Source organism: Dermacentor albipictus, chromosome 2 (assembly GCF_038994185.2).
Source record: "Dermacentor albipictus isolate Rhodes 1998 colony chromosome 2, USDA_Dalb.pri_finalv2, whole genome shotgun sequence".
NCBI classification, from domain to species: Eukaryota; Metazoa; Arthropoda; class Arachnida; order Ixodida; family Ixodidae; genus Dermacentor; species Dermacentor albipictus.
Window position 1 is genome coordinate 167,171,648 of NC_091822.1, and position 23,361 is coordinate 167,195,008.

General features: G+C 48.6%; 1 protein-coding gene across 2 annotated transcripts in view; it reads right to left on the reverse strand.

The window, feature by feature from the left end:
* Positions 1–227: 227 nt before the first annotated feature.
* Positions 228–23,361, reverse strand: part of LOC135910674 (zinc finger protein 316-like) — a 74,960-nt gene continuing 51,826 nt past the window's right edge. For both annotated transcript variants that reach the window (XM_065442713.2, XM_065442714.2), the window contains exons 2-3: positions 19,062–19,227; positions 228–14,789 (exon numbers count right to left, since the gene is read on the reverse strand). In XM_065442713.2, coding sequence (XP_065298785.1) covers positions 12,950–14,746 — 1,797 coding nt within the window. In that variant the 5' untranslated portion in view covers positions 14,747–14,789; positions 19,062–19,227 and the 3' untranslated portion in view covers positions 228–12,949. The remainder of the gene's footprint in view (positions 14,790–19,061; positions 19,228–23,361) is intronic.

A 23,361-nucleotide genomic window follows, 5' to 3' on the forward strand; every position in this document is an offset into this window, starting at 1 on the left:
AATATATTTTATGATTTTGCACCTACTTACCTACAAAAGTGGATAAAATGCCTGCAACTTTGGTATAACACAGTACTTGTAACATAATTTAAAGCTTTGGGGGAAGCATGGGCGGCTGCCCCTTGCCTCTCCCTAAGGCCGCCCCTGTCCAACAACTAGCTACCCAACTTCCTACGCACAGTGTCTGTGAACCTAGAGAAACGAATGAGCAAACACCGACAAGCCTGTTCCAGACTTCAACTAAAAAAAAGTTTATTCGAAATGAGTTTTTTTTTTCCGCGTGGAAGAAAGAGGGATGGGGAGACTATGAGAACAGCCAAAGAGTCGCGTGGGGAGGGCAAAAAGTTATCGAGCGGCAACATCAAAGCACACAAACGACAAAAGTGTAGAGATGGAGGGCAGCGGCACAGGCAGCTCGCCCCACCACTATCCCGCCTCAATCATGAACATGGCAGGGGCTGGGGCGGGCGAGCAGCCAGCTCTTCGGCGGTTTGCGGGAGCGCGGCAGCCAAACCAAAGCATGTCACCAATACCACACTGGGCAGCAACTTCAAACAGTGCACGCACGACGTCGATGCCCCTGACAACTGGCGGCAAATTCACATTTGAGCCTACCACCAGCAGACTTTGCGGCAACCGACTGTGCGCGTGCAACTGTCTAGAAGACGGGCGCATGCCCAGCAAAGCAAGCAGGGCTATCCCCCTCAACCTCCACCAGTATCGCGGTCTGGGAAACCGGGGGCGAGCAGAGACCGCATGATATCTGTCAAAACCTTCGCGCAGCCCCACTCATAACGTAATGACAGTCTGAAAACCTACATCTCTGTGTAAACAAGCATTTGTTAGGGGTGTCACAGCTGCTAACGAGGTAGCAGTAGCAGCAGCAGTAATGTAAATGCTCAAAAAAAGAAGAAAGAACAGCTAGGGCTGCAAAATGGTGAACTTGGACATGTGCTCGGAACTGCAAGCTTTGGATACATAGGGCTATTATGTCAGCCAGATAAATCATTTGGTACAGATAGGTGCCTGCAGATGTTGCAACATGACAATCTACATCAACATCTTCCATTGCAAGGGAAAGCTAGCTAGCTACTCAAACTACTGCTCTTGTGGCGTCTACATGATGTGATTGCCCTAGCCGCTGTCAGTTGCAAGTGGTGTGCAAGCTAAAATTTTCACTGCGGAAGAAAAAAGAAACACGAGACAAAGAAATAGCCAATAATTTTTTTTAAATGGCATAAGGTACTTCCACGCAGTAGCAGAGGCAGCAATTCGGCGTGGTGAATAACATATTTATAGAAAGACAGTTCTGGCCTGACAAGTCTGAGCCTCATTTAAGGTTTTAAGGATCAGGTGATGACTGTGTACCATAGACGTGCAGGTACCCTAACTATCGACGACTGTGAGCGAAAAATCATTCCTCGCCCCATCGAGTTCCCAGACCATGACACTGCAGGGGGTAAAACAGGTGGCATAATGCAGGCAAAAACAAAAGGAGGCACTGGTAGATTAGAGAAGTGCAATGGGAACACGATTCCAGGCAGAAGGGCAACAAAATGAAATTCCTGTTCTCGCTTTAACACACTCTGGCATTCTTTTTTTTCTTCTAAAAATGCTCCTCCACTGCTGTGTAAAGAAAGAACGCAAAAATAAAGGGGGAGGGTCGAGACATAACGAGATTCGATCACACACCGACAAGTACCAACGCACCGGGGTCACAGGTTTTTTTGCACGCACCGTTACATTGAAAAAACTGCTTCTCTTGTCGCACATGGTCACGCACAACAAACTCGGCCATCACAACAACAACAAAAAAAAAACATGGAGCGTTCTCAAAAAAGATATGCAAGTTGGCAGAGAAAGATAGAATGCAATGTCACAGAGAAAGCCGCGCTCAATAAGTTGAGAAGAGAGGCAACCACATTACACAGAGCCTTGAGAGACGGGATTCACACGGTACACAAGTAGCAAGCAAGTAGAAGAACTGGGGCACGGCTAGGCCGCTTGCACGCATCACATAAAAAACCCATCGCCCTCTTTTGAGAATGAGTGACCACGGGAGGAAAAAAAAGAGAGAGAACGCCTCTTTTTTTCATTTTAATCTGCAAAAAACCAAAAAGCGGAAAACGTTCATTCTTCCTTTAGTGTGAACTTCGTTTTCCAGCTTCAATTGGTTGGCTTTTTTTTTTTTTTCATCACAGTCTTCTTCTTGCTTGGTGGCGGGCCATCCGAAAACACCTGCCTGTTTTTTTTTTTTGTTTCTGACAGTAGCATTGCATATTTCCCACACATACAGACACACACACGTACAGACACACACACATACACACACCGTTGGGCCATAGGCGGCAGATGCTGCATTGCTCGATGAAGAGCCGTGTGCCGCAACATGCGCACACTTTCCACTCGTTACATTCAAAGTGTCTTATTTTTCATGCATCCTTCTTGCCACCTATCGTCTGCTACACCAACGTACACTTGGCGCATGACAAAGGTTGCAATATGTTACCTATGCCCCTAACCGACATGCCTAAGGGCACTCTAGTAAAAATACAAGCATCTTTACAAACAACCATATTCTCTCTCTTTTTTTTAACCGGTGGGATTCATTCCACAAGCAAGACGAGCGTTTCAGAAACTCTAAGGGAAAAAGAAGAGCGAGAGAGTAAATTAGGGGCTAAATTTAGGTAAAGAATAATGAGAGAGTTTCTGAAATGGCAGACGCAGGCAAGGCGCGACTTCGTTAAGTTGGTTGAGCATTCCTTGGGGGGGTTTGCACGAGGCGTAGGGAGAAACAAGAATGTAAACACGCACACCACATTGCACTGCAAAATGAAGGCACACATGGTGGGTGTTTTCATGTGCTCATGTCTCCATCTGTTCAGCATTTCAGTCCAAAGAAAAAGTACATAGGCAGCTTGCTAAAGGACTTCAGCATAGCTGAAAAATGGTGTCGGCATCGCTGTGCATGTTTTAGACACTTGGCTTGGGGGCCTGTCGTATGTTGGGCTGACATTGCATGCCAACTTTGCAGCCGCTGCGTCTGCCATTTCTAAAGCTCCCCATCTAACCAGCAGCAGGTGAAAGAATTCACAGGACTACAGCCACTTCTCTGTGGCATTTTTAAACACTAAACCTGCTGAGAGAAAAAAAGAGTGTCTTTAGATAAAGCATAGTTTTGATACAAAATTTAGGGAGTTAAGGGCTAGCTCTAGGCGAGGCCGACCTTATCAGTATTAGCTTGCTGATTTACTTTCTTGGCACATTGGTCGATGTCACGCCGGCTTCTGAGCAAGCTGGTGTTGCTAAAAAAAAAAAAAAAGCTGCAGTGCGAGTTACCACTAAAATAGAAAGAAAGGAATAAAGCAAATGAGAAATTGTTGTCCAAGGCAACGAGCTACTACGGATGCACAGTAAACATTTTTTTTAGCACGTTTGTCACACATTCTATCCACTCTCAGCACAACATGCTCAGACAAGACAAAAATGCATCGGTGTTCACGTTGTCTGCAGACTCGTCCAGTCGGCCACCACAAGTAAATACGAAAACGTAAGAGATCAAAAATGGGCTAGTGACTGCCCAAAGGGGGAAAAAAGAAAGGGTGGTGGTAAAAAAGCAAAAAAAAAGAGAACATACAGGAGACTAAGAAGAGGGCGATCCGCGAGGATCGGTCGGAGAATCAACGCATCGTCGCAAGACTAGATTGCAGTCTCTCCTCCTTCGAGACGCACCTTTCTACCACTTTATACCCTGCATAGTTTCATCCAAAAAGATGCCGGGGAAAAAGAAAAAAACAAACTGCTTATGACCACTTGCAATAATTGACTGAGCAGTGTACAAAAAAAAGGGGGGGGGGGTTCCTCTCTATAGAAAAGAGGAGGAGCTAGGAAGGAAGCAGCAGTTTTGCTGGAATGAATCGCGAGCAGCCCCCATTCGTTCTACAGAACACAATCACTGGCGACCAGCTAGGCACGACACCTCGCTGCTTTTAGGGAATACTATCTTGTACATCACTGACTGAAACGAGAGAAAAAAAAAAAAAAAAGCTCAGCAGGGCTGCTGCGGCTATCACAGAATCTGGCTCGATAGGAACTGCCGAACCAAGAAGAAACAGAGGGCCAACTCTTGTTGCTTTGCTCTTTCTTTTTAACACTTCGAACTTAGGTTAAAAAAAATGTGTCTAATATTACTGCATATCATAAGATGAAAAACAAAAACGAGAAAGCATGTGCCAAAACAAAACATCGAGTTAAAGATACACAAAAAGTCCCCACTATGCAGTAAGGGAGACAGGATCAAAAAGGTGGGCGACAAACTGAGACAATTTTGATTACCAAGTTAAGAGCTCATGTATGATAAAGTATACTGCCAAATAAAAGTTCAGCCATAATTCTATCAAATGCCTCTGGAGAGCCAAACGACTTGAGTATCTATTCATTTCTAAAGGTGATGGTGTCGCATTAAAAAAAAAAATCTCAATGCACCTATTACCACCAGCAACAAGGACTGCATTTCATTATCTGGAAACAGCACAGAACCTGTTTTAGACTAAGCCAGCAGGCGCAACGGTGCCAATCACAGGGATTCTTTTCCCCTCCTCGACATGCAAAGCTTCCTCGAGAAAAACCACAAGGTGAAGAATGAACTGAAATCCAAACTCGGTGGCGACTGTGCACATTATTACTCTGCAGACCACAACGATGACAACTTCTACGAGAACTACTACTGACAGTACACTTTTTCATTTTTTGTTTCATTTTCCTTCTTTGAGAAGACCACCGGGCCGGACAGACGGGCAACATGCGCTGCTAACGCAGCAGTCCCCTACACACACATTTCTTGACGGACGACACACCTTCATAAAGAGAGAAGACAATCACGGTGAGAAGAATTTTAAAGAAAAAAGCGAGAGTGGGAAGGGAAACCAAAGGAGGAAGCCTAGTCTTACTAGGACATCCACCCAACAACCATGTCAACATAAAAAAAAAGGCAGCTGTAATTAGGGGAAAAAAGAAACCACATGTATATATATGAAAGACAGTGAACAAACACTCTTGACACAATGCTTCGTCGTAGCGCGAACTCGCAGTTCACATACATAATCTTGTAGCCCCCTCTTCTTCTTTTTCGTCTTCTCCTTCCACCTCCATGTTTCCCCCGCCCCATATCCGTTTTGCACAATCGCCGGACCGCCGTGTCCCACGTACGTATACAAAGAATCCAGTGCCCTTCTCCCGTGGGGAAGGAGGGCAGCACGTCACCGGCACGAGAGTTCCAGCTCGCGATGACCCCAAATGGTGGCCAACAAGTCCCACATGCCACTATTGCGGCACTCACTTAACACCACTGTCCACTCTTGTTGCTTCTGTCAACGTCGTCTGCAAGGCGATATCTTCCGTCGTACGGAGCAGCAGTGCAGCCCGCAGGAACCGCGTCTGACAAAAACATTGCTGTGTGTGTTGCCCTCTTCACTGGCAAGTGCACACCTATGCACACACCACTGCTTTGATGCATGCATATGATCACGGGCCGCCCGGCACACACATGGGCGGGTATTGCATTTCACCGACTTGCGAGCCCTATCCTGCAATGCGGACACATAAGCTCATTTTTTTTTAATCTTGTGCCTCTCCTTTTCCTCACAGGTTCTTGACTTTGGAAAAGGGTGAAAGGGAGGGAAAACGTGTAAAACAATATGCTGGTTTGTAACTAAAACAGTAAATAATGTCGGCGACAGTGTCGTGCCGCCACCTACCTACTACCTCCCTCGTGACACCTCGACGGCAAAGCATGCCTGGTAAAACCACTGACGTATGGCCCGCCCATCCAACAAAAGCACCCAGCCCATGACGGGCAAAGTTTAATCATTATAGTATCCCTCTTGACAAATGCTGCACAAACACCGGAATGACCCCACAAGCAAAATAATCACAACATCACCTTTCGCTGCTTCACTGGGTCACACAAGAAAAAAACAACTGGAAAAAATGTGCTGCAACAAGTGCAGCGTTTCCAACACTACACGTACACCAACGAGCGATCAAAATGAAAACGAAGATTATAAAAAATGCACCACGGCAAAATTTTCAAAAAGGAAAACGGAAAGGACTGAATGACATCAGAGAACAAGAATGCAGTAAGGACAAACGGCACGAGACACTGAGGAGAGAATTTTCAATGAGTCTGCGATCGTGCGTGTCACCACAAAAATGGCGCTGGGTAATTTGGTGGGCATGCAGAGCCCATGCAGCAAGCATAGAAAACATTCGCACGTCATGTTCAATCGAAGTCGCTGGTGGTAAGTGTTTGAAATGTTGGGTGCCGCCTGTCGGGGAGGACCCATGTATTGATGACAAGTGGGGAGGATGGCTCTGCGAGGCACCAGCCGAACACAGGATGCGCAGACCCATTGAAAGTTCGTCTCTTTACAACTAAAACACGCATTTCAAGAAAAAATAAAGTCCACCTATACCTTGAAAGTTGCTTCCATGCATGCACTAGGCAAGCAACGTGCACATTCCACTCTCCGGGAGCTGACACAGCTATGAGCAGCTGCGAGGCGCAACTGGATCATCCGACAGGCAGCGCAATAGACGACTTCGCTTGAAATTAACCGAGAGGACTCACATCAGTATAAGCTCGTGCGTGTTTTCTACACTTTGCATCCTCAGCTCATGGTGTTCTGTGAGCATTGTTTACATTCTAAAAAATTTTCTCCATCACGGCCCAGCTGGAGAGTTCCACGTGCAAACGTGCTTCCGTAGTGCGGACATGAAGGGGGGATTGCAGAAAGAAAAAAACAACTTTCAGAACAGTGCCAACACTGTTCCCTCAACTTTGTACTGCTTCTCTCACGTAACCTTGGCCCACAATTAGGAATCGTGGAAGAAAACGAGGGGGGAGGGGGAATATGTACGATACACCGGTAACATCGGAAGGAAGGAAGGGAGGTTTTGAAAAGATGACAGCTTTGCTGTGCTAAGCCACCGCGCGCCCGGCGGAGAAGCACAACTAAACCATTTCATCATTATCATCAAAACGCGTCGCCTCCTCCCTTCCGCACCGCGCGACATCACAGGAGGACACACTACACAAATCACAAGTGACGTGACGGGTGTTCACAAATGTGCCGTAATGCTCTCCGAGAAAAGCCCATGCAAGTCAAAGTCAGCTGCTGTTCCATGCTTTTTGGCAGACCTGCCATGAATAACATATATGCGGCATACGGTGCTGAAACTATGGCCCTTTACACATTTGAATGCCTCACCAGTTTCGTTCGGAGGAATTAACTCCTGGATAAATTGCTACAGACTGTTTTCGGCACACAGCGCTGTTACACTTTCTGCTGCATAAATTGTGTCTGGGGAGATGGAGCACCTGATGCGGTGCCGCCAGGCACGAACTGGGCATACTAAAGAAAGGCAACCTTGTACAGCTTATGCCAACACAGATACAGTCTGATGTCAAGTAAATGCATTATATGATAAGTTTCAACTATAACCCATGGCCTTTTTCAAAGCTTTCCTATTTTTAAGATGACATTTAGGGCTGGTAAATTATTTAACTCTTGAACAACCAAGCCTGAGCTGTAGACATTCTAGCATTTTGTACCAATATCGCCAAGGACGAGTTGTACTTGTCCAGGTCACAAGCTTCTTTGGCTTTGCTTGTCGGAGATGAATCATCAAGTCAGTTTGCGTCGGGCATTTGATTCTCGGCACTTGAACATATTCCTTGATGCTTTTGATTCCTTTCATTATATTCTCAGATATTTAGGCTCGAACTTTATATGTGAACCTTACATTACGCTCGAACCATACATGCCGAACCTTACAGTCGCTTAAACAGACTTCTTAATATCTTGAGACAATATAAATGAATGTGCATGTATAATACGTTTATCGAATTCAGACATGATGCACAATAATTTGCTAGAAGGGAACACAGCAAACTCTGTAAACATTTTAATGAAAGAACTTAGGAGTTTAGAGGGGTAAATTTCAGTCATATAGAAATGTCTGTTAAAGAGCTTAATCAATGTTCCCACTAAGTCCACGTTAAAACTGACTTCAGCTTTGTATGACTGAGGCAGTTTGCGCCTTTTAACAAAACAATTACACTTCTATAAATGCAGCAGTAGTATTTGGGAGCATTGTGGTGTCATGCCAACAAGTACATATTGCAGTAAATGCAAACCTAAATGGGCAATGTTTGCCTTAGTTCTAAAGATAGTAAATTTTGCCAACGAGCTAGCATATTTCATAAATCTTTAAAATTTTCTGATACACAAGTTAATGCACAGCGTGTTAGATTTTTGGGGTATCCTTCGTAATGTAAAAAGAAGTGTTTTCGATTAAGGAGAATTATTAATGCACATGCCCCCGTAGGCCTTTCCAGAAATTTGGCTTGAAATACTTTAACAATGAAAAGCAATAAAATCTCACCCCTATTCAAAACCCTACAGATGCGAGTATCAATATAGCTAACAAGTTAATAATTGTGCTATCGTCTAGACAACTGGCCATACTAAACTTTCTTGTGGCTGGATATTCTTCAATTATTGGATACAATATGAGTGGAAACCTCTCCGACAGAGCCCAATTCTGAGGCACATTTATTTTTTGGGAAGTGCAAGTAGCATTGCAAGCTGAGCTCTTAAGAAGCTTTTCAAATGAACAGTTCTTTATGTGCAAATACAGCAGCACTACTGAGACAGCCAATGCAGGCATCAAGGCTAACTTTTAAAACGCAGAAGCAAAAGGACAGAACTTTCTGATATTAAAGTTATATTTCTCTGACTTTTACCTCAAAAGCTTGTGAAAATACTTCGAAGGATGCTGGGTGCTACTGAATGATGTGAAAGCGAATAAAAGTGGAATGCATTTTGTTTGGTTTGCTTCAACATGCCGCGCTGGCTTTCCTTGCACCAATACTTAGATATTGTTTAAGCTAGCTATTTTAAGAAAGATGTTTAAGTTTAGCTAGCTTCAATGCTACATTTCTGCAATACTAAATAGTCAGGTCTCACAGCAAGCAAAGCCTTAGTAAGCACCGTAAATAAACACGGATGGTGACATCACCTTTGAAATACTCGTATAAACTTCTTTCACCCTCGTGGATTCCACAGGCATCTACTCCTGGCTAATTAAATGCTTGTACATAAAGAGGATTACACTGAATACGAAAGTAAGCAATGATTCAACCCGGAATCTTTTGGCAAGTTTTTCCAGCATGTAACCTGCCCGTACGCGTGAAAAGAACTTGAAATGCACGACGCTGCACTGACATTGTTGGCATTACTGTTCAGGCGCCAAATTTAGGATGAGAAATCTTGCCACCGTTCTCCCCCGATTTCGTGTTTCACCATTTAGTGTTCGTTTAACGCAGCAACAGTGCTGGTGCCAGGTGCAAACTTTTACCTCCTGCCTGGTTTCATTAATGCTTCCTCCCCACTAAACAGTGGTCGATCTCCAACAAATCTCAGTACTCTTGCAAGCCAATTTCAATTTTCTATGACAAGCTTGAACCGTGCAAGTCATTCAACTTAAGTCCTCGGCATTCGGGACCACTCTCAGTCCAAAGAAGTGCCGCTGGATCAGTACGGGGGAAGGTAGCACATGATGACAGAATTACGCATTTCCCATATTGCACGGACAGCTGTGGTTACTTGGAACAAGTTTTCGCGTGATGACGGTCAGTAAGCAGGCATGAAGAGAAGCAAATCGAAACCTAATCAGGAAAATAGAATGAAACTGTGAAAGTAAATGCGTACACAAGGCCAAGGAAACTCAAGATGAGTGTCAAATGGAAAAGTAATTGAGAAGACAGAATACAAAGGAGCCTGTAGGAGACAATGCTACAGGGGGTGAGCAATGATGGACATGTTCGCGACCAACGTAGATCAAGAAATGCACTATTCACAGCCAATGACTGCCTCTAGATGATCTTGACCTCACTAAAGAAAAACTGTACGTTAAGACTTGCACTTACTGTGTTCATTAAAACTTTCACATACTATTTCACTTGTTCTGTTTTCATGCCTAGGCTAGATACTCTACCAAAAAAAGAAAAGAAAAGTGCTTGACTGATAAACAAAAAGTGGAAATAGAAGCTTCCAGCAACATTTCTAGCCCCCCCACCGATAACCTAGATGTAGATTGGGCCAAATTTCAATGGCACAGATAAGCCATGCAAGAGATGTGAGACATGAGTATACTAAAGAATAAACAACCATTAGAATGACTAAATCTCCAAGAATTGTCTCCTACAAAGAACAGGGTAGGGATTTTAAAAGCAAACAAAAGAAGTGAAGCACACTGTGACATAGATGAGAAGACTGACAATGGGCCACATAAAACAATGAGATGTAATCTATATGTAAATATATATAATATATATGTATATATCTTACGATACTATTTTTTTTTCTTTTGATCTTCGCCACTTCTTCTCATTTTTTTTTTTCCCAATAAGCACACCGACAGTGACATGTACGGGACATTGAATTCAGCTACGACGGGAGACATGGTCAAAACACGGCAGTAATTTTTTCATCACGCCATGCGAGATTTAAAAAAAATGATGGGTAAAAAAAAAAGCTAATAATAAAAAAATAAAGATAGGGGAAGCAGCGCCGGTGCCACGAAGTGACAACCGTAATGAACGAAACCTGTATGTACATAAGACAAGGAAACAGAAAACGCCACCCCTGTAAAACAGCAGCCAACAAAGAAAGTCAGAGCTGAGCTATAAAGGCGGGGGAAAAAAGTCTGTGCCATGACTTGTGAGATCCAAAAGTATGTATGCAGGACACAACGAGAAATGTGAGAGAGCACCATGTCGAGAGCATCTGGAGACCAGAAAAACTCCTGGGGGCTAAAAAAGACCAAAACAAACAAAATAAGAGGAACAAGGTGGCGCATCATGAGTGTCTGAGAAGAAAACCAAAATGAGAAAACAGCATGTGAGACTCTGAGAACCAAGGTTTAAGTGAACGAAGTGGCAAAGTGAAAAGTGGGGGGCAAAGTTAACAAAAGGCCAAAGTGACTTGACGGATAGTGATGCAGTAAGAGGGAATTCTTACTTGCAAGAATCAAGTGATAAAGGTGACGAAGCAGGTGCAGATAAAGAACGGAAAAAGCGCTGCAGCTCGGAAGTTATTGCGACAGCGCCAGAGCAGACGGCAAAGTGACATGACGACAGTGGCACAGAGTGAACACGTGCTCGAGAACCGAGGCCGACGAATCGAGGTCAAGCCAGTTGTGTGTGGCAAACAGCACCTTCGGCAGTGTTGCAAAGATGCAACGCACTTCCTGATACTAAAATGCTGCAGTTTTATGGTACACAGTAATAACCGTTTCATTTTCCAACTATGGGACAACCTCTGCATATATACACAGCCTTTGCAGCGTCTGCTTGTTTAGTTGCGTGAATAAACTGATTCTACTCTAGAGAGACTGGAATGTGCACTGTTTGTGCACTACGTTTTGTGCCAATGTATGCTGCACCAGTTATAACTCCAAGATGGCTGCGTAGATCAGCAAAGAGCATATTGTGCCATCTATAGATCAGCTCCAGGAAGTCGGCTACTTAAGTTGCTTGGCAAATGAGGCTTTAACAGTTCTCTCCCCTTCGTATGCTCAGAACATAGCAATGGCTCCTCCATGTGCATGTTCTAGTATTTAGAACACACATAGCACATTCTGCGGCATATGTATCCAAGTGACCCAACGCCTAAGAACTTTCCACGTGTGTCCGTCACTGGAACACGCCTACAGGTCATCCACTATCATGTTCTACAAACTAAAAACAAGTAGTGGCTTCATGTGTAACAACCCGGAGGGAACGCATTAGAAACGGGGGGCTCTCCTAGAAGCCGCTTACTGCTAAAGGTTGTGCTGCTCCGCCACACACAAGTTCTGACTGCAACAGATGGTGGGTTATGATAGTAAAATGAAAGACGGGGAGGCTAACAAGGTTGAGTGTACCCTGGCACCTTTTGAAAAATATAGGCAACATGAGTGTAGAAGGGTGGACAATGTTGTGACAGTGAAGAGAAGAGAAAACGATCACAGACACCTTTTTTTTTGTTTGTTTGTTCTGCCCACATACACACAACACCTCGCGGCTCGCGACTCGGTTGTGCTGGACAGAGAGACAAGACGGAGCACCCCTTTTAATGTCACGGTAGGTCGGCGCTTGCACGGCGAAAAAGAGAACGGAGCCTAATTAATTTGGCAAGTGTTTTACAAAATCAACACTAGTAATGAATGATTCAGTGATTGAAAGCCAGGTATCCAACACCCCCAGCCAAAAATTGATTGCCCCGCTGTGTGGTTCTAGAAGTGTTTCGCCCCTAAGCTCCTGTGCAAAAAAGCTCTCTGCCTGTAGTATGAGACCCATAAAAAATTGAGGCAGGCCGGGCATGCTCTCCTCTTTGTTTATCACCAGAGGATATCCTTGAAAGTAATTGAGACCCTCGCACCATATAGTGAGCGTGTTGACGGTTGAGACTCAGGTTAGGTAGGAAAAACGGGACAGGAGCACTAAGTGTGAGCTTGTAGACATCGTAGCAGACAGACTGCTGTGCCCACATGCACATAAGAGAGAAGAACGCAGTGGAGAACCCGAGGGCAAGTCAAACAACTGAGAAAAGAAACAGAGGAATCAAAGAAAGGCAGGTACAAAGAAGTGAGAGGAGGGCACACTGCAGCAGTATGTACAGTTGTGGTGGCGGGCAGGGTGCCAAGCTATGGCTTGCAGCACGAGGGCCAAAGAAGAGAGAAACCCTGGTCCGAAGAAGAGTGCGGGCAGGAGTTGGGGGAGGTGTGGCGATTGTTGTTGAGCAGGGCTGGCCGCGCACGCCCCCCGGGGCGTGAATGGGGTGGGGGGGCGCAGAGGGCGAACGCGGCGCAGGCTTCTTGTGTGTCCTCGTCACGACCCGGCTCCTCACTCGAGCAGCTGCGAGAAGTCCGGGTTGGCCGGCGAGTGGAACGAGTCGCCCCCGCTAGGATTCCCGGTGGAGCCCAGGTGCTGCGGCGCCTTGTCGTCAGGCGACGCGGCGCCGCTGTGCGGCTGGTGCTGCGGTGAGCCGGCGCCGAGAAGGGCAAGCCGCGATGCCAGCGGAGGGTGGTGCAACGACGACGGGTAAGGAGGCGCCTGGAACCCGCCGTCGTAGTGGCGCGGGTGCACCAGCCAGCGTGGCGAGTGCGGCGGCGGAGGCGCCGGCGTCGGCGGCGCCGAGTAGAAAGGCCGCGGCGGGTCAGGCCCGCCGGCTCCACTGGGAGGACCGGGCGATGCGTCTTCGGAAGGCCCGCGGCGCAGGTCGGGGCTGAGCGGTGTCGGGGGACCGCTGCCCCGCGCGGGCGACTTGTCTCCGCCAGGGTGCGGCTTGGGCGACGACGTGCCCTGTTGCTGCTGGGCAGACGTGGAGGCGAGTGAGGCAAAGGCTGCGGCGGCGGCGGCCAAGTGAGGCCGGTGAAGGAGACCCCCGGTGACAGCCTGGGTGGCGCGCGAGCCCCGCGAGCCGTAGCGGCGGGGCGGCAGCTGTCCCGTGTGACGCTGCATGTGCGTCTTGAGGTTCCCCTTCTGGGAGAACGTTTTGCCGCAGAGAGTACACGGAAAACGGTCCTCCTTGTTGTGCGTGCGCATGTGCGTCTGCATGTTGCCCTTCTGCGAGAAGCACTTGCCGCAGACGCCGCACGCGAAGGGCTTCTCCTTCGTGTGCACGCTCCGCACGTGGGTTTTCAGGTTTCCTTTCTGGGTAAAGCGTTTCCCGCACGCCTCGCAGCCAAAGTCCTTCTCGCCCGTATGGATCTTCATGTGCGTGTCCACGTTGCCCTTCTGCGTAAAGCTCTTGCCGCACACCTGGCAGGAGTAGGGCTTCTCGCCCGTGTGGATCATCATGTGCGTCTTCAGGTTGCCCTTCTGGGTGAAGTACTTGTGGCACACCGGGCACAGGAACTGCTTGGTGGGCGGTGGGCGCGGCCGGGGCGCACCCCCGTGGCCCCCCGCAGCGCCCCCGTGGTGCGCACCCCCGTGGTGGTGGTGGTGGTGCCCGTGGCCGTTGGTGCGCTCCAGCAGCGATGCCGGCGTCAGCGCCGCCTGTTGCTGCTGCTGCTGCTGCTGCTGTTGCTGCTGCGGCTGCTGCTGCTGTCCTGGCGGCGGCTGCTGCGCCGAGGCCGAAGAGCCCAGCAACGGTCCCCCGCCCTTGCGCTCGCCCGGGCCGCCCAGGGCCGAGGCGGCCCCGAGGGGAGGCGGCCCGCCCCCCACTCCCGGCGGCCCCACCGGTCCGCCCCCGTGCGACGGCCGCGGCTGCTGCTGGTCGCGCAGCGTGTTGCAGATGGTCAGGTACTTGTGGCACAGGTCGCACGGGTACGGCTTGTCCTTGGCGTCCGGGTGCGGGCACTTGTGGTGGTGTTCGGCGGCGGCGCCCAGCGAGGACATCTTCTCCAGGTAGGAGGACGCGGCGGCCAGCTGCGAGATGCCCGTGCCGAAGTGGAGCGGGTTCTTCTTCAGGAACAGGTTGGTCAGGCTCGCCTGGTAGCCCGGCGGCCAGCTCTTCTGGCTGAGCGCCGCCGGCGGCCCGACCCACGAGTAGGCGCCGTTCTGCATCGGGGCCCCCGGACCACCGCCACCACCACCGCCGCTGCTCGTCGGCGGGGCCCCGTAGCAGTCGCCGCCGCCGCCGACGCCGCCGACGCCCGACGGCGGCTGGCCCCCGCCGCCGCTGCTGCCCAGCGGCATGCGCCGCTCCAGGGGAAGCTCCAGGGTTCAGCCGGGACGGCGCCTGCGCGGGACGAGAGGTCGAGACGTCGGCGCCAATCAATCAATCAATCAATCAATCAATCAATCAATCAATCAATCAATCAATCAATCAATCAATCAATCAATCAATCAATGCTGTTAAAAGCAATGTTCAGCTCGATTGCAACGTGGCATCGTCTCGCCGTTAGTAACAGCCTAATGACTCAGGCTGGTCGCTTATCCATGATGTCAGGGATGGGACAAGCAGCAGCTGCAGAGGAGGCGGGCTGGAGCGCCTAAAAGGTAGGAGGACAGGACCACCAAAGAACGATGACTGTATGATGCACGCACCGAAGATACAGGGCACCGGATGCCAAGTTTTGAAAACAAGGCTCGAAGAAAACTTCGCAAAGAGCAGAGGCGATCCCTCAGGTCGTCGAAGGTTATCACGCTACGGATCTTTCGGAGCCGGCTTTAAAACGGCGCAGAGATATCGTCGCAACCGCGACACCGAGGTCGACATATCGACATTGATGTAGGGTTCGAAACCCCGTACTCATAAGACAGCATTCTCGTATTTTCACATCTCTTTTCGGCTACCGATAAACACCAGTTTGATTACTTCCGCCCCCCCCTCCCCGCCACGTGTATTTTCCGGGGCCACGCGGGTGCGCCTCGCCCGGAGCACCTGTAAATGTCGCTTCTCTGCATTGTCGAGGACAATGCGGCGAAGTTTTTTATGCGCTGAAATATCGACATCCATTTTTATGTGCGACCAAGCGCATCGAAACACGCATAGCGCTAGGTGTACCGGTTAGGCATTATTATGACCAAGCCCAGCACATATAACATGAAATGTGCGTTTTATTTAGGTTGAGTAGGATGGGAAGGAGACCAGTCGGGCTAACGCCAAACGTGAGCACAGCGTCGAAGCTCGCCGACGACGACGACGAGGAAAGCGAGGACGCCACCATAGAGCAAGAAATTACGCCGCCGCCGGCGTAACCGTATGACAAAAGATAATAATAATAATAATAATAATAATAATAATAATAATAATAATAATAATAATAATAATAATAATAATAATAATAATAATAACTTAGCGACTTCTTCGCGCGCAAGCTAGAGGAAAGACGTCACAGCGAAAGCTTCGTATTATAACTAGTTCGTGACGGGGCAAATTAATTATGCCCGAGAAGCGACCGAGCGTCCCCATACAAGTGGTGGCTTGTCGATTTTTGTGGAGGCGGCCGCGAAATCACGATCTGCCACTTTTTCCACTGTCGCTAACTATCACGCGCACCTGACCCAAGCTAGACGCGAAGGCTCCGCGCCGCTGCCGCAAACTGAGCGGTCACAACAAAATTAAAGTTCCGTTCCGAAAAGTCGACGCAACCCGTCGGATTTGGCATGGTGCGCGTCGAGTTCATTCGTGACGTGCAGTTACAGTGCTGCACTGCGCAAACAGTGATGAACCGCATGTATGCTGTCGCACATCGCTGCGGACTGAGGCGCGCGCGCGCGCGCGCGCGCGCACACACACACACACACACACACACACACACACACACACACACACACACACACACACACACACACACACACACACACACACACACACACACACACACCGCGATCTATCTTATTGGAAACGGATGTTTCTTGAATGCCGCACTTTCGCCCGAAAGGCGAGACATCGATTGCGGCAGCAAATTATTAGACAGCTATGCAAAGTAAGGATATAGTAGGTTTACCGGCCGTGTAAACTTGTAACCATCCGTTGAATAACTGAATTAGCAAACACGGTGTCACGCGCGCACAGGTAAACATGAACACACCTCACTCGATGACCGCGGACACTCGCTGTCAGAACGCTGGCGTGAGGAAACGCGGCAGCAGCAGCGAGCGAATTCACTTTCTCGCTGCCCCTCGCTTCAACGCGAACTACGCGGTGAGAACATAACGCACGTGCTCGAGCTCCACTAGCCTTCAGCGTGCCTACAGGCTTACAGTACCCACCGCAGATGGCTATCAAGATAGGGTCCGCGCTCAGTCGCGCCAGCCGCCGCCCGGCATCGCAGCGAGGTACTTTACGTCTGACGATTTGACAGCTGTGACAGATATTAACGAAACCTGCTGACTGGATGAAATTATGGGGCGCAAATGCGGGTGACAGAACAAAGATTCTATGCTGAGCGTAAGGTCAGAACTTCAGGTTACCGTATTTCACTCCGTGTGCTGAATTCGATTTTTTCTTAATTGTAACGAGTGAAACTTGTTATGTGTCATGTTGTACAGTTTTTTTTTCAGTAACTACTGGTAGACAGTTCAACTCGGTTACGCCAATCCTCGGACGTGCGTGTGCAGGGTTGAAAGTACTCGATGGAACACATTGTTAAGCCTCCCCAGTAATGCGCAAGCTCCAGTCTCAACATTAAATTGGCACTTGTTCTTCCCTTTCTCAGCAACAGTACATCAAATGCGTTTACTGCGTAAATATATTGCAAATTCGAACTAGATGACCGCAGAAGATAAGGCAAGGATGAAAGTGTAAAGAGTCGCGCAGTTTCTCCAAGAAAGGCAAATCACTGACTGCGACAGCGAAGTGTTAAGCTATACACGAAGTAAGCCTCGTATATAGTTTTATCGACCGCGCCGTCAACTGCAGTAAACATAAAACACTCGATGACCGCGAACACTGGTTATATAGCAACGCTGGCGTGATGAAAGGCGCCGGCAGCGAGCAAGAATAAGGCTTCGATGTACGGCTGCCTCTCGCTTCACCGGGTTTCCGAAACTTCACTCTAAATAAGTTTACACACAACAATAATCGTCATCTGTCTTGCCTGCATTTCCTTTCTTTACCGCTGCGAGCCTGGTACTTCCAAGTAGCAAACGGCATGCGCGTTATTAGCATGACAGAACATTCTCGACAGGAAAGTATCGAGCGCAGCATTTTCAAGAAAGGAAACGCAAGCAAGACAGATGACGGTTATTGTTGTGTGGCAGATATACACCCCAAAAGGGTGTTTTTAGAGTGTTGGTATTACGTGACCTCCAACACTATATAGGTGCACGGGAGGACAGCGCACTTATGAAGCCACCAGCGAAAGATCTCCGCTCGCCCTAAACCATGTAGTTTCTCACTGTACCACCTAGAGGAAAATCTGGCGCTGCCCCACTGTTATATGCATGGAAATGCCGATATATATGGTGATCGACTTCGAATTGGTATCGTCCTCGGAGAGCCAGGATACCTTGAAGACGCACCTGGCTAGCACCATTCCGTCTGTAACATTAGTCATTTCCTACTAAAACAGTGCGTAAAGAGCTGTTCTAGCTTCATAATTGCAAAAGAACAAACATGCTTTAATGAATTATGAGGACTTGTGATTGGATGTATGAAACGTAAAAGAGTATCAGCAGGTTGCTAACGCTCAAGGACAGACGACAAATATCGTGCTCGCTTTGGAACAGTTTGTCGTCGGTTCTTGCTTTTCTTTGCTCGATTATGCATTGTAGGTGAGTAAACGTCATCGAAAGATGTGATATGGGTGAATGAAAACATTTCATTAATCACTTATTTTAAGAGCGCATTACCTGTGTAGTCACATCCACGTTTTAGACGAAGCCTCGTACGACACCAGACGACACAAGCCTCGTATACAACAACAGCCAACACAAGCCTCGCACACCGATATACCGCCCTTCCCGTGACGTTACAGCGCTCGTTAGAAAACTCCCATAGACGGTGGCGCCAGATTTCCCTCTAGGTAATAGATTGAGAAACTCTATGCCCTAAACCTTAGGACCCACCGCACATCACCGCTACCACCGTTACCGCCACCCACGGCCGGGCTAGAGGAGGAGACGCCCGCTCTCCTCTCCAAGCACGCGTTTGATCACGTGGCTTCCAAGACTGGGAGCGCGGGGAGACAGCGCGCTTCAAGTTATATTCTACGGTTTTGCGAGCCCAAGGCCCCGATCTGATTGAGGCACGCCGTAGTTGGGGGGAAGACCGGATTAATTTCGACCACTTGGAGTGGTGCACCCAATGCCCGGTAGGTGCAGGTGCAAATATATATGTATATATATATGCATTTAGCCGTACCGTCGCAGTGCAGCTGCCGTGACCGGGATTTGATCCCGCGACCTCGTGCTTCGCAGCGCGACGCCATAGCCAGCACGCCATCACGGCGGGTGCGCATCAAGTAACCATTGTTTCTTGGCGCACGCCGGGAAAGAGAGAGGAAGACAGACACACACATAGAGAGAAAGCGAGAGAGAGAGTGTGAGAGAGAGCAGTGCTCACCGGCGAATGGCCGGCGGCTGAAGAGGGCTGCTGTACGAGAAGCGCGCGTCAGCCGCCCGGCTTCCCCCTTTCCCCATGGCTCCCCATCGGCGGTGGACAGCGGCCGCCGCCGGAGAAGACGATGCTCTTCCGCTTCCGCCGCTGCTGCTGCTTCCGGTTCCTCAGGCTGCAACGGCAACAAGAACACATGGCCCGATCAACGTTCGCGCTCAGACAAACGAAGCGGTTCTGAAAACACAGGGACACCCTCACGGGTCTATACAACAGCGGCAATACATTAGAAAAAAAAAAAAAAAACCGCCCAAGCACTTCGTATAGATTGTTAACCAGCGAAGCTGAAACGTACGGCCCCGGTGTTTATCACTGGGTTAATCCCGACGGTGCATTAAAGTCTTTCTCAATTATTGGTTATGTCTTTGTTTTATAATGAGGTTAAATTGCTTCGAAATTAACTCTGTCCGTCACGTAAGACAACGAATGGCTCATACCCCCGTAAACACGGCCTCCCCATTGCGACGACAGAAGAGAAGCGAAATTCTGTTCTGGAATGACGAGCGGCAACGGAGCCAGCTGTGGAAGAAGACGACGACGCTCGAGCCTTTGATCATGATGACAGTTTTCTGTGCGTGGAAAGATAGATTTCCGTTTCGCCTAGCCATATAACGCTTCGCTTTAAGAAGAAGAAAAAAAGGAAAGTTCTGCGGAAGTCTATAATGTGGCGGACAAGCTTGCTGCTGCTTTGTATCTTTATAGTACACTGAGGCCGATGACAATTTTCCCGTTCGCGAGGGACACAAAACAATTTTTAATTGTCGGAATACAAGCTCCAAACTTTATTATCCTTTCTATGGCGAAAAAAAAAACAAAGAAAACTGCCGATTACTAACGGAGACAATGAAGACCAAACTCATCCCCCCCCCCCTGCCCCTATTCCCCGCGGGCTCTCAGGTCAATATAAGAGAGCCGCAGTATGCAGCTGCTCACACACGTACACAAACCTACGAGCGCACAGCAAATATATAGTGGCTTCTTCTGCAAACACGGCGGTGCGGCGGGCCATCGAAACCGCACTCAAACATCGCCGGCCCAATCACGTTCGCGCTGACCCCACCAGACGCGCCGACCGCAGTCTCTGCATGACTGTGTGTGTGTGTGTGTGTGTGTGTGTGTGTGTGTGTGTGTGTGTGTGTGTGTGTGTGTGTGTGTGTGTGTGTGTGTGTGTGTGTGTGTGTGTGTGTGTGTGTGTGTGTGTGTGTGTGTGTGTGTGTGTGTGTGTGTGTGTGTGTGTGTGTGTGTGTGTGTGTGTGTGTGTGTGTGTGTGTGTGTGTGTGTGTGTGTGTGTGTGTGTGTGTGTGTGTGTGTGTGTGTGTGTGTGTGTGTGTGTGTGTGTGTGTGTGTGTGTGTGTGTGTGTGTGTGTGTGTGTGTGTGTGTGTGTGTGTGTGTGTGTGTGTGTGTGTGTGTGTGTGTGTGTGTGTGTGTGTGTGTGTGTGTGTGTGTGTGTGTGTGTGTGTGTGTGTGTGTGTGTGTGTGTGTGTGTGTGTGTGTGTGTGTGTGTGTGTGTGTGTGTGTGTGTGTGTGTGTGTGTGCGCGCGTGTGTGTGCGTGTGTGTGCGTGCGTGCGTGCGTGTGTACACACACACACAAACACTGCGACCGGACTGCAAATCAGTCACGATGCGACTTCGCTGTTTGCAGATTATTCGCAGCACTTGCTCATTCACTGTTCCGTCGTTTCGGTCGAACTTGCAGATCACGCTCTCTCCGTTCACAGTGAATACGGCAACGCGCATTCGACGGCACCAAATGAAAGACGCCGGGCCAAGTAACCCATACTAAAGGCCACACTTACATCTTTCACTATTGACAAGAAGGAGAAGAAGATCAGCAGTTGACCTCACACCGCAGAAGATTTTTGCTCCTTTAGCACGGCTCAAAAGATATATTGCTGGGCGAGCTGGCGATAGACGTCTTGATGGGCGCCAAGTTTTTTAAGCAGTGATCAGAAAAGAAGACAGGTTGATTGATTATTGATTGGTTAGGTTTAACGTCCCAAAGCGACAATTATATAGATATGCTGTGCAGCGTGCGAGTTGAGTAAGTTTACAGATCCTGTCGCCGTGTGCATGTCTGTCCTGCCCTCAATTTTTGCTGACATGCGTCCTTTTAGAGTTGCAGCCGCGTGACAGATAGAAGTATGCGAAGAGAGCTAAAGGACGGGTTCACGTTCGTTCTGGACTTTAGTGTATAGCAAACATCTGACATTTAGATGCTATCGTCGCGGCCGAAGAATTTCGCAGTGAATAGCCATTTATCTCAAGCATGCAACGAACTGAAAGACGTGGCGGTAGAAACTCTTTAACTATTCCTGTTTCGATGTTTCTTGTAGAGCGTACAATGCTTTACAAGAAATATCCGACGCAGAGAAAAAAAAACAACAACGCCGAAACCAATCTCAGAAATCCGAGCGCGAGTAACATTATAACGGCATACAATTTGTCGACTTGGTACAGCAAATAAACACTCTTCTTCCCTGATATTTTCTCAAATGTCCACGCGTCGCATCACGATAAGGTTAGGCTTCTGTGCGGCGGCATCATTGAACGCGTTGCTCATCAAGAACGTGTTGCCTATGGCAACACGTTCCCTTGCCTTGGGTGGCGCAGATCTCTTGCACAATATCTCTTGCCTTCCGTCGCACAAGAAATGGTCTTCCAATAATTTCTGGCCACGGTTCATATCCATCAGGATCATATCCGTCAGTCCGAAGAACAAGAGGCTACCTTCAACGCCTAGAGTTCTTGGCGATTCATGACGAAAGGAGAAAGGCCTTCGACATGTTGCAATAACCGCACCGATATTTTCTTGTTTTATTCCAAGCTCGAAACACAAACTTCTCACTTCAATGATAAAACTCTGACCATAAAAGGTTCAAGGAGGGGAAAACAACCCTCGCCTGTTTCATCATTATTATTATTATTATTATTATTATTATTATTATTATTATTAGTAGTAGTAGTAGTAGTAGTAGTAGTAGTAGTAGTATATCCATCCGAAGATGCCACAGTTCGCGCTTCAAGATAGCCGCCCCGCCTACACAGAGCAGTGGCGCCTCCATACACGATATCTCGTTAAATGCACGAGGCCGACAATAGGTGCCTCTATAGTGGACTGGCGCAAGCTTTGCACTTCTGCTATGCGGCGAGCGCGCGTTCCTGAAATTGTTCCGCCCACTCACCTGCCACGCACACCTTATACTCGCGTCTCGCGTTCATAGCGCCGGAAGGGAACTCATCTCTCTCTCTCGCAAGTCACGAGTAGAGAATTAAAAATTAAATTATGGGGTTTTACGTGCCAAAACCACGTTCTGATTATGAGGCACGCCGTAGTGGAGGACTCCGGAAATTTCGACCACCTGGGGTTCTTTAACGGGCACCTAAATCTAAGTACACGGGTGTTTTCGCATTTCGCCCCCATCGAAATGCGGCCGCCGTGGCCGGACGAATAGAGAATTCAGCCGCTCCAACGTCACTCCATTTGGAATCCGCTCCAACGCCACTACATTCTGAATCCGCTCCGGCGCCACTCCGTTCGGAATCGGCCAAGTCCGGACGGTTTGAACTCCACGCTTACACACATACCGCAAGTATACCGCTTCCACACGCTCAAAGGTGACGTAACGAAGGTATACAAGAAGCGTCACGTCAGCAATCCATCCCGGTTGCATGACGTGGGAAGCGCAGGCCGCGGCTTGACGCATTCATCTCCGAACGCGCGCGACAGACGTCGCACCGCGACCGCAGTTTCGATCATTTACTTGCGGAGTGTGTTTGTGCGTGTGTGTGTGTGTGGGGGGGGGGCGCTTTCGGCGCGCGCTGATTGGGCTGCGCCAACATGACGGGCCATCCGGTCAGCTCAAGCGAGGCGTTGCGATGAGCGTCACGTACGTCAGGCAAAACAGGAAAACGAAAATGGTAGGCGACCCTAACTTTTGACTTCGGCGTCTCTTAGTGGCACTCGCACCTCGGCGTTGGTTTTCTTTGGGACGACTTTAGACGAACGCAACGCACGAACCCGAACTCGGATGCACCTGTTTTTTCCATTATTTAGCAGGTTAAATATCGTGCCACCTTCCTGTAGGTCATTAGCGACGTCATAACTTTCGGGTTTCCAGAAACTTCGCCAAACTCGTGCTCACGTGGCGGGTCTCTAGAGTGTACGATTCTGCGCTTTGGTGTGCATGCGGCAATCGGCGATTTCTAATTAATTCTACTTACTCCAGACGCTTCGGTAACTCAACTTG